Source organism: Manis javanica, chromosome X, assembly GCF_040802235.1.
Source record: "Manis javanica isolate MJ-LG chromosome X, MJ_LKY, whole genome shotgun sequence".
In the NCBI taxonomy this organism is placed as follows: Eukaryota; Metazoa; Chordata; class Mammalia; order Pholidota; family Manidae; genus Manis; species Manis javanica.
In genome coordinates this window covers 92,474,183-92,489,333 of record NC_133174.1, presented here as the reverse complement: position 1 = coordinate 92,489,333, position 15,151 = coordinate 92,474,183, and the positions used below count along the sequence as shown (strand labels likewise).

The following is a 15,151-nucleotide window of genomic DNA, read 5'->3' as shown; positions in this document are numbered from 1 at the left end:
TTCAAACAATGCAAAAATGTATTCATTTAATAAGTCTTTATTGAGTGCTTATGCATGGTACTGAGAATACAATGGTAAAAAAAACAGACAAGGTCTTTGTATTCATGAAGCTCACAGACACTAGTAAGGGATATACATTAATCAAATATTCACACAAGTGTATGTATAATTACAATTCTGTGAACATACAAAGAAGAAATAGAACACATGTTTGCACAAGTATATAGCAGAAGATCAAGACACACTCTGAAGGGGTAGAGAGTGGACGGAAATAAATTCCCTAAGAAAGTAAAATTTGAGCTGAAAATAGGAAAAAGTATAGTTAACTAAGCACAAAATACAATATAAATGTCTTATAATCTCACTGCTACAGAATGCCATAGCTAATACTTTGTGCTATAACCTTCCAGCTGTTTTACTATCCATATACAGATATGTATGAGCATATGTGTGTGTTTATATGTAACGAGTAAATCTCAGCCCACAAACTCAAGTATGTAAGACACCCAAGTTTTATTTTCTATGGCAATAGTCATATAATTTTCATTTTGTCTTCTCATTCCATGGGGGTGACTGAAATGGTATCAGTTCAAGACCTGTTTTCTCCAAGGCTGTGTCTAAATTCAAGAATGCTTACTGTTTCACATAATTCACCACTCTCATTGCTTCTTTGTAGCCCCTTTAGATATAGTGGCTGTCTATCTGCTTCTGTGTCATCTTTGAATGATTAGACTTTCCCTCTTGTTCCTCTGACATTACTATGCTGGGTTACAGAAAGATTGGTAAGACCCTATACTATTTTGCTGGAAGTACTAAAAAGGCCATCCCCCCAGGTATCTATTAAAAGGCATAACACAAATCACCTACACAATCCAATCCAACAAACCTACCAGGAACTTCTAGGCAAAACAAGACTGAAATGACTTGGAAAGTTTCCTCCTTCATATTTGAAGCTCACAGAAGTGATAGAATATGAATCCCCTCTTTCAAAAGCTCATCATCATCAAGTGGAGATTCCCAAAAACAAAGAAGGGACTAACATTGAGCAGGAGATAAAAACAGATGGATATTGGCTTTAAGGGCTGAGGATCAGGGTTTCATCCCACATGGCAACTGGAAACAATGCCTCTAGACAGTGGAAGATGGGAAGCTGGCACTGAGCTCCTGTCTAAGTCCAAACCCCACAGAAGCACAGACAATACATGAAGTAATAACTAGAAAATCTTTTCTTACAGCAAAAATATATGACAAGGAAGCTTGTCTTATATGTGAGGTGGTGGGTATATAAAGAGTCCCTTGGAAGCAATCAGAACCCAGGCCAGCTGCACCCATAGGTGTGGGGTTGAATTCATAGTTCCTACGTGTTGGAGAACCCAAAGGACATAAAGTAACAAAAATAATCTGGAACTGGTAAAACTTGTATGGCCCTAGCAGAGGTTAACTCAAAAGCAAGAGATTATTAAGACATTCAAAGATAAATCTCAAGAAATCACACAGAATGCAGCATAAAAAGAGGAAGTGGTGCAAAATATAAATGAGAAGTTATAAGACAGAAGGAAATGAGAAGTTACATGGCAGAAGGAATGGTAAGTATCAAAATATGCCTGAAAGACGTTCCATAGAGACTAGATAGAATGAGGACAAAGCAATGTTTGAAGAGACTGTGGCATAATTTTCAACAAAAAAGTAAGACATGAGTCTTCATATTGAACACAGTGAGTCTTGGGCAGACTGAATACAAACAAAACCAGAATTAGACATCTTAATGTAGAGCATTAACTTTAACTATACCTAGCATGATGTTTTCATGTATTAGGGCTTTGGGAAATCACAAAGCCCTTACCTAAACCTTTCCTGAAGAAAGGAATGGGTAAAATAGAAAAGTTAGAAATATTGTGGGAGAGAAAAACAAGAATGTAACTTTATATCTAAAACATAATATTCTATCATACATGTATATATTTATTAACCCCAGTGCAATATTAAATCTCCATTTTTTAAGAATAAACAAGAAACCATCTTCAAGGAAAGGAGGAAATAGAACCCTCTTTCCAGGATTCCAGTGAAAGAGTACATGGAAATGTTCAATAGTTTTCAGTGTCTGTCATCCCATCCCTTGTAAATCATTGCATATTTTCTTCTTTCTGACTATTGAGAGGTTTCTCTTGAAGACATAAGCAAGATGACCTCATTGGGATATGGTATCACTTGTTGGTCAAGCCACAGTTCCTACACACAGCTTATTTGCTTGCACCCTGCTTTCTCCTAGGCAATAAATTCTGAACACCGCTTTTTTAAGCTACAACTAAAGTGATCAATGTACAGCACTATAAAATAATGGCAGCACTGTGCTAATGTCTGGAAGGGGTAGGGGAAGCAGATGAATTATGAGTAACAGTCAAATACTCTCTGAAGAATCTTTAATCTACCACTTAGTAAGCATCACTAGGTATGTCTAAGAAACAATGTTAGAAGGAAATGTAGATATAATGAGAAATAAATGCAGAATCATGAAATCAACTTCAGTAAAATTTCAATCAAATCCCGGTCTGGCCTCCAAGGGAGGTCTCACAGGAGACCTTCCTTGGAGTTTCCCATTTTCTAAACTTCTCCAGTCTCTTGTGTTACTTCTATAGGCGACTATTCATATCCATTGTATGTACTTCAAACTTTATATTATCTCCCACTGAAATAGAACTATTAAAGGAGTCAGATATAATCTTTAGCAAAATAAACAGAAACAGTGCTGAAAGGAATATAATTAAAGCAGGAAAAATAATTTCTGGGATTGTAAAAGATGATTTTCAAATTAAAAAATACAGTCAGATGAAATAAAAAAAAGAATACATTCTAAAAATGAGAGAACTTACAGGCATATCCTCGTAACAAAATAAAATTCGAAATAAATAACAAAATATCACCATAAAATGTAGCTGCCTAATAATATAGCCCTGTTCTCCAAAATAATCCCTGGGTCAAAGAGGAAATTAAAAATAAAATCACAAGCTATAAGAAAAGGAAAATACATCATATTAAAGCCAATGGGGCATGGTTAAAACTGTACTCAGAGAAAAATAGTCTTAATTACCATTATTATTCAATAAGACCATAAACAAAAGAAATAAGCACTGTTATTGGAGAATAAGAAAAGCACAACAAAAAAAACAAAATAGAAAAAATTAGTAAAGTCCAAAATAATGACCAAGAAAAACAATTGTAGAAGCAATAAATAAAAACCTAGTTCTTTGAAAAGACCAATAAAATGAACAGATTCTTCATGAGTACAGCTAAGTAAAAACAGAGCGAAAACAAACTTATATAAATATGAATGATAAAGGGTTTAACTACATAAACAGATGCAATTAAAAGAATTATAACTTAATGTACAAATCTATGACATAAAATTTTAAAGTCTAAAAGTAATGGATGATTTCCTAACCATTGGCCCAAAAAATAGAAGTTACGAACATTAGCCCAAGAAACAGGGAATTTGAGCAGAAAAATTATTAGAAATAAGATTGAAAATGTGATTATAGATCTACCACTGAAAAGGAACCAGGATCAAATGTTTTTGCTGCTTAGTTTTATTTAACCTTTAAGGAAGAGATAATACCAACGTTATTTAAACTCTACCAGAAAAGAGGAAAGAAATTGAAAGTTCACTAATGAATTTTATAAAGCTACCAAACCTGAGACCACAACCTGTTAAAGATAGTACATAAAAGATAACTGAAAGCAAGTATTAATAATAAATGTAAAAATCAAAATAAAATATTAGCAAATTATAAGACACATAAACAAACAGAACCCAGAAGTTTGGCAAGAAAAAAGCTATACTATAACCTAGTAGAGATTGATCCACAAAAGCAAATATGGTCAAAATCAGGAATTCTATCAATATATTTCATAAAAAATTAAAGGAGAAAAAGTATGTTTCTATCAATAGATACTGAAAAGCCATTGGGGAAAAAAAATTAGCTACTACCAATGGATACTAACATGAATAGGAGGGAATAATTTAAATATTGAAAGGCTTCTTACCAACAATCAACAACAATCCTCATTCTAACCATGAAATGCCAAAGTCATTTCTACTTCAACCAGGAGCAAGTCAAGATCATCTATAATTTCTATTTTTACTCAGTGTACTTTTGGAGATTAAAGCTATTGCAGTAAGGTAGGAAAATAGTGTAAAACTGAAAAAAGTTAAAACTAATTTTTATTTACAACTGATATGATTGTGTTTGTGTAAAACACAAAGGACTTAAGATGACAGTCAATAAGCAAATTAGAAGAGGTGGCAAAACATAAGATAAATATAAAAAAATGGCTTTCTTCTATTTTAGCAGGTTTTTGGGGATTGTTGCACTATAGAGACCATGTACTAACATTATTTTCTTATTTCTTTTGCTTAAAAGGACATATATTACTGGTGAAAGGAATATCATCTATAAAACTCATCCACAGAATGTTTTTATCAATTGCTATTTCCAACAGTTGTCTCAGTGTCAATGTCCCATCAATATTTATTTCATTTTATTATATTATCTTGTTTTTGTACCCAAATGTGTTTTATAAATTTTAATCTGTAGCTCTTTCAGTGTTTTGATAAGCAGATTACTTTAACTTCTAAGTGTCCACCAAAATATCTTAATTCATAGTGCTCAAGCCTTCTAGATCTGACAGTTCATTCCATGTTTCAAATAGACAAGTTTCTTATCTTTAGTTCTAAGGCATACACAACAATATATAATAACTCTCCTGCTTGGAAGACTGAACCAGCTGGCAGATTTTCAAACTTGCAAATACACTGATTAGCTCATTCATTGTCGTCCCATGACAACATTAAGATTGTTTTGAGTGAAGTGTTGCCACACTCATGTAAGTTACCTGCTAGACTACCTTTCACAAATTGTGACATTTTCACAGCCCAAAGTGCATTGTATTTATCCTTTTGGTGTTTTAAGTGTCTTCAAAATAGACCCATAACCAAATAAATTACTAGTATCACAATGCAAGACCATTAATTCCATCTTTAACAAAACTGGTTCTGTGATACAGAGCTTCACCAGCAGTCCTCAGTGAATCCTACCTCAAAGATAGCAAAAAAGAGCAATAATGTTTCCATTTATAGAGAAAACTAACATTTTGTAAATAACCTATGACTAACTGATGTATGAAAAGTGCTGCCAAGAAGTGGAGGAAAAGATGGCATATTCAATGTCTGGGACCAGGAAAAAGAAGTAAAGTTACATTGCTACTTCATACCATACACAAAAGTATATACCAAAAGGGTTAAACATACACACACACCACACAAACATACACAGAGAGAACTATTTTTAAAAACATGAAGGAAATATTTAAAATTCTTTTTAAGCTTGTGGTAGAAAAAGCCCATCTCAGCATGACCCAAAACCTCAAAGCCCTGAAGGGAAAGGCTGAGTGATATGACCACCTAAAAATGAAGATCATCTACAGAGAAAGACACAATGAAAAAAGGTAAATGAGGCAGGATATACACGGAAAGATGCACATGATTTATTTAAGTTAAAAAAAAAGTTGCAAAACAGAACAATATATGTACTGTGAGTTCATTTTCTGATATAAATGTGAATATGTATATCATTTATATTTGTATATGCATAGAGAACATTAGGCTGGTAAATAAGTAACTGTAAAGATGGGTGAAAAGAGGGCAGGTTTGTTTTAATTTATACATTTATCTGTCTCAATTTTTAATATGCATGAATTACTTCTATGGTTCAAGAAAACACAATAAAGCAAATTAAAATGGAGTTCACTGTGAAAAATACCCTCTCAGAGTGGTAGTCAAACATCCAGTTTGGATGCATTATTCTGTCGACCAATGCAGAGGCTATACTATGGCCTTCTTCCCCAGACATTAATTTTTCCCCATTCTAAGCTGAAAGAAATATCTGGGACTTCTATCAGTAGTTAATAAATAGCCGAAAACAATTCCAAGATGCTGCTAACATCTTAATATTTCCCCAATTTTAACCATACACCTTAACAAATGTGATTACATATGCATGAAACATATGTATAGAGAGACACAAGTTACAATATTCCTAACATAAAGGCTTAACCTTTATATTGGAAGAAAATCAACTCAAATTTATTGAATTTTCATAAGTGACACAGTGAAATGTAATACTTCCAATTTTTCGCTATAGATTACATGGACCCACTTAACAAGAGTTGGTGACTGATAATGTTAAATAATAACTGATTATAAAAAAATCATTTTCCAAGTTTGTATGGATTTAAGATTTATAAAATATTTTAAATATTGTCTGTTTTATTTGGTCTTGCGTAGATTCCATCTTTTCTAATATCAAAAGGAAAATCCATTTAACTCATTTTAAATAATACAAGAAAGTAAAAATTAAAAGTTTTGTTTTCTGGATCCATTTCATTATGTCTGTATTTTCATTACAGTTTATTGAAAGAAAGCCACAAAAATTAACATTAACGCAGACAAATCACATTTTAGCGAGATAAAACTGAAAATGGAAATGGAAAAATAACTAAAGAGGTGACAATTCACTTTGCTTGGGTTTCAAAAAAACTTAGTAACAAGTTATCATTACTCATCAAACAAACAAAAAAAAAACAGAAAAGGGAGTCACTAATCAACATGTAGGCGAAAAACCACTGCAAATACTACCATTTTCTCTTGCTGTAAAAGTATATATCTCTCAAACTCTGAAATGTAATTGATAATACATCTTAATGGTTATACTACCATCTACTGATGCTCTGCCCCTGGCAAAGGGGCATCTGGGCAGACAAAATTCATAATTGTGTCCAGGGAGAAATGTGCTCTAGCTCTTGAATTCAAGTATTTGATTTCAGCAACAAGTCAATCCCCATAACAGACAATGCACCAGGTTCTCATAGTCGGTGGGCACCCACATCCAGCTAAGTCAGCTTTCCCTGATTCCCTGAGCACTATATAAACAACCTTCTGATGATAACTTGGTTACTAATGTAGACTTATCTTAACGAAAGAATGTTCTGAGCAATAATCACAAAGAATCCAGTCTACTTGATAATTATATTTCTTACAGTACCATAAATTATCATGGTTTTCATTTTCAAAAAGAAATTCCACCCCATTTAATAACATGTGACAGCCTCTGTAAACTTAGAAATTCTCAGTTAACAAGCAGCTCTATATCCAAACAAAGATGCTTGTATTACACCTACTATTTCACTTCTTAAAATGTGAATGGTCAACAGGGCTAGAGAGTTACACTGAGCCAGCTCTCAATGCTGGATTAAATTACATGGGCATGAACCTGTAAGGATATGGTTACCCCTCCAATAAGGCTCCCATTCCTGCCCCCGGCCTTCTCCCTCCCCCGAGACCTATCCCCAAACACACACATTGTCCAAGCCCTTAACACAAGGCCTGAGAGAAACCCAGTGACGAGGGTTAAGTGTGGAGACATACTATTATGAAAAGTAAATATCTGTTATCCTGCTTAATACTACAGGGCAGGACAGAGCAGGGGCCATTACCCTAGTGTTCTGTACCCCAAGAAAGCAGTAAGATAGTTCCGATTTAAAGGCAAGGAAGAGCCACAGTTTAAACAGAGAAAGCAGAAAAGGCCTTCAGTTGGGATATGATGTAAAATGAATGTACAAAGATAGCTTTGAAAATAGCATCATCATTCTTTAAAAAGCCATTTTCAAGGGAATTTAGCAGAGAAATTAACCAGAGGCATAAATACAGAAGATGCCTGAACCACATCAATTTGCTAAATCTCTTTTGAACCAAGGCAAGTAAAATATGAATTTAAAAAAAGAAAACTAGTTTCCTGAGCCTTGAAATATTATGCTTCAGGTGACAATTTATATGAAAACTGTACTTCATCATTGTAAAGTTGCCTTTGAACACATTTGACAGGGATAGACCACTTAAATTCCTGAAACTGTTAGATGAGCACAGAACCCAAACAGCAAGTTATCCTCTGAGTTTCTAATTCCCTTGGTTTCCCAGGAGCTTCCATTCTCTCTGTCCCCCGGAGCAGCCGCAGTCCTAGCACTGTGCCCTTCCCAAAGTGACTGAGAGGCATCCCTCAAGATATGACAGCATTGGGACGTCAGCGTGTGGCTGGGCCAGCCATGTGGCCTGCCTGGACCAGGCAGCCACACCTTTGCCTCACAAGCACTCCCCAAAGCCCAGGTGATTCGGTTCTAAAAGCTACCGAGTGTGGGATGACATCAGTACATGCAGAGCACACAGCACTGTGCCACACTGCTAAGACTCATTCCTTCTCAGTCTCTGTTCAACAAGCGTTCCAAAAAATCTTGACATCCAGTCACACCCAGGGCACCATATTGCCACAGCCAGGATAACTATTACTCTGTATTAAAGGTCCACTGGTGCATGACTTGGTGTCATGGGAATTAAACAATCACCCCAAAAGACACAGAAGCACAGAGAGAGCACTTCCGATGATGTGCCAGGAGGAGGAAATAAAGGGAGAAGTGTGAGGGAGGGAGAGGGAAGGAAGGAGAGGAGAAGAGAGACTGGAGAACAGATGGACACTGGGCTGGCCTGTGCCCCTGACTCAAGGTGGCTTTATGTTACTCAGGTTAACCTCATTTATACCCCAGGCACCCACGTTACTCAATACCCCGTGTTCAACTTTACTTGATACAATTTTTTTTTTAGATGTTCAAACTACATAACTGGGTCAGGGGACAAGTTTGTTCTCATTGCCTCTATTTTCTCAACTATCTCCAATGAATTTTTTAGGAAAGAAATAGAAAATTTTTGAATCAGACTCTGAAAGCTTATCTAGTGTTGTGTAGTTTTATGTCTGTAATATATAGGTATATGGATAATAAAAGTGTCTGGAAGGGTATACAGTCAGTTTCAATTCTGCTCCTCTCTCCCCAGCTGACAATCCTTTACACAGTTCTTTCTCCATCCCTTCACTCCTACATTCTGCACCCTCTCTCTGGGGATCACACCCACTCCTATATCCTAAATTATCATTCATCCTCTTTTGGCTCCCAAATCTTTATTTGCAGCCTAGTCTTCTCTTCTGAGCACCAGGTCAACACATTCAAATGACAATAGGGTGTCTCCATCTGAATGTCACACAGGTACCTCAAACTCAATTTATTTTGAGGGGATTAGCTGTCCCCTCCCAAATCTTTTCCTCCTAATAATAGAGCAAGAAAAATTTTAGTTCCCTTTTCCCCCACCCCACTCTGGTGTTAAATGAGTCCCCACATGTGCATGATTCAGTAGGGTCACCATATGGAAGCCTAGGGCTAAAACCAGATCATAAGTGAATAGAAGATTTTACCTTTTCCTGGCCTCATTTAAAGAAGGATAACATCCCTAAACCAACCAGGAATATGTTGTGGGGGCTGGTGAGATCATATCTGAGGATACACTTTGACTCCTTAGAAATAAGAAAACCCTATTCCTTTGAGATATTATTTTAGCAGTTGCATTGCAGGAATGACATAACTCTACACAGTAGTGTCTTAATAAATGCTAACCTTTATTGTTGTTATTATGTATTAAATGACACTGACACATGGCAGAATGCCCCCAGCAAAACAAAGGTCAACCAAAATCACTATCCACCCTGCATTCTAGGGAATTAAGGGTGCTCATTTTTCTTAACTAACTGCTATGTGCCAGAACAGTCTAAGTATTTGGCATGTATTACTTCATTTAATTCTCACAATGAGTCCCATCTTCACTACTCAGCTATCATTTCAGAGGAAACTCCAATCCCTCTCATGTTTTATCTAAACATTTTTTCCCCTCAGTACATGCTCCAATCACTTGCTTCATTCCCAACACTTTCCTTTTTCAAAAATTTCTGAAAAATCAATATTCATTTTAGATAAATAAGAGTACATACATGAATAAAAAGCAAAAAGTTAAAGATCACTCATTATCCTTCCACCCAAAGATAAATAGTGTTACTATTTGGGTGTCTGTAATTCCAGAGTTTTTTTATGTCTACTTGAACATATGTTTTATTATTATAAAAAAATGGAATCACACTATGAGTATGGCTATCTAACCTACCCTTCTCACTTACCAATGAATTATGACTATCTTTTCCTGGCAAAAGTGGATTTGAATCGACATATTTATCATATACTGTATGAGCTTTCCTTAATTTATTTAACCAATCCAGTGTACCAGACACTTGAATTATTTCCAATTTTCACTATTTTAGTCACAATGCTGGGATGAACAGCCTTATACATATTGTCTTTGGCCAATTATTTGATCATTTCCTTAGGAAAAAGGGGTTTACATATTTTAAGGCTTATGTATTACCAAAAGGCCCTCCACAAACCTTGTGCCAGTGTAAACTCATTCTTACCACCAGGGTTTGAAAGGGTCCATTTGGCCATATCCTCATGGACACTGCACAATAGATGAGAGAGGGACTTTTATATGAATTCCAATTATTCTTTCTAGCCGAAAATATTTAATGGCCCTTGGTGTTCAGTGGGATAATATTCAAATAGCTCTCCACAAACTGTCATCACCCGGCTTTCCAAATTCATTTGCTTCCATTCCCCACTCTCCACTCTAAGCAGACTAGTCTCCTCATTGTCAGAGAAGAGAGTTCCTACATCTATGCCTTTCTCACACCAGTCCCTCCTCATTCCAATCTCATGGAATGTCCTAACTACCCACCCTATTCAGGACTCATGAATCTTCCTCCATGAATCTGTGGCTGACTACTATATCCCTCAGAAGCCTATGCTTCCCCTGTGCTCTGAGAGCACACATTTGACAACGAGTATATGCTCCAGATATTCTCAGTTATTTTTTGTTTGTGTTTTTCCTATCTCTCCAACTAGATTATAACCCAAAGGACAAGGATGGTTTCTTCCTTTCTTATTTCTTTCTTTCCAGCATTAACACATAACTTTGTTGATGATACAGAAATGAAGTCAATGCAAATGACAGGAGGGAGTTTACTTATGACAAATTGGTTCACTGTCACTTATGCAGAAGAAATAGTAAAAATAGTTCAATCTAGGCAGCGAGATAAAAAGCAACAAACATGTTTTCAGTACAGGCAGTGATAGCCACTCATCCAGCTTAGACCTGAAGACCAACTCAGATAAATATCAGTGTTGATGATACAATATGATATTCATTATTCAAAATTGGCAGCTGAAAGGATTCCTTTACCATATAAACAAGGTGGAGAAAAGGAATAGTTTACAACTTGTGTTGTTCTAAACTACAAGATCAAAAGCTTATTCCTGGCTCTTTGGAAACATATGCTCAGCCAGTTTGGCCATGAATTTTCCAACTTTTACTTTCACCAAGAAGTCATGGTGACTTTCTAGCCCCAGAATCTTATCAGCACACACTTGAAATTCTTTTAAAAAGAAAAAAAGTGAACCTTCACTGAATTCATTCTGAGTAGGTTCATTTTCTTCCCATTTAAAATTGTCATTTATGTTCTCAAACATGACCAGAAGTTTAAGAATAACCTCTTTGTTCTCCTTCTTATTAAAGAGGGAGCCCAGTGAAGATGGTACTTGGGCCCTAAGCAGTTCCCTAGTCATGGCTGGATTCTCAGCCAAATTCAAAAGGAGTTTCAAAACCTGAAATTTGGTTTCTTCATTTCCCGCTGAAAATAAACGAAAAAAGTCAGAAATGGAATTAGCAAGCATATGCTGATACTCATTAGTAACAGTCATATTCGTAAGCAATCTTAGTCCAGCCAGCTGCACAGACGAGTTCAAGCGAGAAGTGACTGTGTCATCACACACTTGATTCATGTATATCTTAAGCCTGCGCTGATTTTCAGCATTCACACTCAAGTTATTCAGGACAATTAAAGCCTTTTCCTTAACTATGGGATCCCGAGTATTGAGAATCTTTGCAACAATTGGGAGACCGCCCAGATCCCGAATAATATCTCTGTTAAATGCATAAGCAGCATTGTTACCCAGAGCAATTAAAGCCGCTTCAAGAATATAAGGCTTTTCAGACATCTCGACCAAGCAAAGAACTTTTTGCAGCTCTTGAGGGGACAAAATAGTATCATCCGAATTGGGCGAAGCCCGTTTCTGGACAGCCCGACGAGCCCGGGTGGCCCTGGCCCTTGCCCTGGCCCTAGCTCTGGTCCCAGCCTCAGTCCCAATCCGGGCCCAAGGAGGGTACCACACTATACCCTTGTTGTCACTGCTGTCGTCATCATCATCAGACCAGTCATTGTACCTGGCTCCAGGACAGTCCCCAGCATCATCCACATCCCCAGGCCCACCCTCAGCCATTTTCTCCTTGTTCTGTTTTCTTCCCCGAGTCAGTCTATAAATGCAATAGCAGGCACCAGCCCCAATCACCAGTCCCGCAGTCACCCAGCCTACTTTCCTGGCGGAGCCCATGCACCCGTCCCTGACAACAGCAGGGACCAAGGAAGAGAGCAGTCACTCAGGCTGGGACAGGAGGGCTATGGGCCTGGGTACAGGCCTGTGGACGGTGGTGTCTTCAGCCACTTCAAGGCCACAGTAGCTAATACTGGAGATGGACCTAGGGGTGGAAGAAGGAAATGGGGTTTGATTTTCTCTTCTCTTTATGTTGCCCCATGCAGGGAGTTGCACAGAGGGACAGGAGAGTAATAAGTGAGTACTTGTAGGAAGTGCACATTGTTAACAAACTCTTTATATCCCCCTCATTTCACCCTCCCCCTACTTCCCCCAGCCTACCCCTTCCCAAGCCTAGACAAAAGTAACCGAACCCATAGTCTCTGCTGGGGCCTCAGCCACCCCAAACTCAGGTGTCCCCAAGGTATGGCACCCTTGCACTAACCTGCTCCAAAGAGGCAGTCCACCCCTTCTTCCCTCCCCTGGAGGTGTGCCACGCCCAACAACCCTTGCAATCTGCAGAGAGACCAGAGCCAGTGAGCACTGAGGGCTTGATGGACTGACTGTTCTTGGGTGCTGTCCTGATTCTCCATCCAGACTTGTCATTTTTCTAAACCTCTCTATACCACCAAAACATGCACATGCCTGCCCTTTCCCTAGCCTGAAATCGGAGGGATGTTAGAGAATAAGGTAGGATTGGGTGAGCTTGTCCAACCGCGGCTGATTTCCCGCCCCTCCCCCATCCCAGCCAGCCCCCACGCCTACACCGACCTCTACTGATCCGAGGAAACTTCCTCCCTCGCTTCAAGTGGTGCCACCTGCTACAGCCGACCTGGAGGATGACAGATCGAAAACATGGGGACTAAGTGCTGTTGAGAGAGGAGGATTATGAACAAACTATCTGATAGGTTTCCCCTTCTATCATTCTTCCCCACTCCTCCACCCCCGCGACACACACACCCCGCACGCCATTTCGCCACAGTCCTGGGAGTGCAAGAAACACACTCAGACTCAGATCTAACCTAGATTATTGCCATCTCTGCTTTCTTCCCACCCCCACCACCGCCCCTCTTAGGGTCCCCAGACAGCCTTACCCTCGAATCGACCTTCACCGATCGGGGTTAATTTCCTTCCTCTTTTCTTGCCTAGTGTAGCGCCGCAACCTACGGAAAGACTGGCAACCCGGGAGAGCCTCGGACGCACTATACACAGAGCCATGGTGCAGAAGGCACAGCCACAGTCAGAAAGACGGGAAGCAGCCACTAGTGAGTGCTTGGTGGACGGACCAGTCCCCAGAACGTAAAACTCTTTCCTAATCCGGAGACCTGGTTGTCAAAGGTTCCCCACACCATCACCCCTCTCGGAGTTCTGCTGACACATCACTGCACACACATTCCCACCCCCTCCAAGTCCAACCTTTCCCCGCTGGCACTGTCCTGGAGGACCGGGGGCCAACACCCAGGCCACAGCTCCCTTTCCGGATTACGGCCTCAGCTTCCAGCAGATTCCCACCTCCTGATCTCTGTGCTCCTCCCCAAACAGTCCCCGGTCACCATTTCGCAGCACCGAAATGGGCTGCGGGCGGGACAGATGTCTGGAAAAGCCGGCGGCGAGTGGGAGAAACGACGAAGGCGCCTCGGGACCCGCGACGGTCTCCGCCCTACGCCCTCGGCCACCCCCATCTTATGGAATCTCCCAAGCACTGACCTGCTGGGATCCGGGACGACTTCCTTCTTCTCCTCCTTTTTCCCTCTGCAGCAGGCCCTCTCGCCCTCAGGGCAATGGGGAGCTGGTACTCAGACGGGAACAACGACCAGAACAAGAAGGACTTCTGCACACGTCAGCTCTTGGTCACGTGAGAGCTACGTCATCCACCAACTCGGGTCCCCAATTTCCCCTCCCACCAGCAGTGCGGCAGAAGAGGACCCGCCCCCCTCCATTCCCTCCCCCATACCAGGCCCTATTACTCTTCTTTGCTAATCTCTTCTCCCTGTAGTTGCGTTTGCCCTCCTCCGGTTACCAGAAAGGGACAGCATCCTCCCCTGGGGCTCCTGGCCACTTGCACTTTTTGAAAAATTGCTTCTTCCTTCCATAAGCTCCTGGGACAGCAACCTCTCCTCCCACCTCTGCTCCTTCCAGCTATTAATGTCTACCATTTCCTATGAAATCTAGTCCCAGATCTGAAATGAAAAAAAGGAGAAAAGGAGACCTGGAGCAAGAGTGTGGTTTTTTTTCTTAATACTTTCCGGTTCTGCCCTCTCCCACCCCTGGCCTGCATTCTTTCTATGAGAAAAAAAAATGCTATGCAGCTATTTTCACTTGAGAAAAAGAAAGAGTGGAAGTTGGACAATGATGTTGGGTGATGGCCTCCAGAAGTCCCACATTTTCTCACTTGTGGGAAGTGTTACACACTTCACTCAAAGCAGTTTTAGTGTCTTCTGGGGCCTAGCACAAACACAACCCTGAATGAACCAATCAGTGTGTCTGAGAATGCACAAATCTTCTGAGTAGGCCGGTCTTCTAAACAGGAAAACTACAGACTCTCACTTGCATCCATTAGCAAGGAAGAGGCAGGGAGCCCTCAAAAGTCAGTAACACAAGAAAAGGTTGAGTAGAAATCTCAACTGCATGCATAGTAGTTACCTGTCAGATAAAGAGGTGTGCACACTGACAGTGAGTGGCATACAAAGAGCAAAATATAGTTGCATAGAAGTAGACAATATCACCTCTAAATGAAATATGTGTT

The 15,151-nt window shown here is 39.4% G+C and overlaps 1 protein-coding gene across 12 annotated transcripts in view; it reads right to left on the bottom strand.

Moving 5' to 3' along the window:
• The window catches only part of ARMCX3 (armadillo repeat containing X-linked 3), a 43,553-nt gene extending 29,049 nt beyond the window's left edge, over positions 1–14,504 (bottom strand). The window contains exons 1-5 of one of the 12 annotated variants that reach the window (XR_012127542.1): positions 14,113–14,492; positions 13,500–13,607; positions 13,177–13,237; positions 12,851–12,921; positions 12,512–12,571 (exon numbers count right to left, since the gene is read on the bottom strand). Coding sequence is in view for 5 of the 12 variants with exons in the window: in XM_017649503.3 (XP_017504992.1) it covers positions 11,287–12,426 (1,140 nt within the window). In the remaining 7 variants the exon portion in view is untranslated. Of the gene's footprint in view, positions 1–21; positions 12,572–12,850; positions 12,922–13,176; positions 13,238–13,499; positions 13,608–14,112 lie in introns of those variants that run through there. The other 11 variants (XR_012127539.1, XR_012127543.1, XR_012127541.1 and 8 more) reach the window with 11 other exon arrangements.
• Positions 14,505–15,151: the final 647 nt, after the last annotated feature.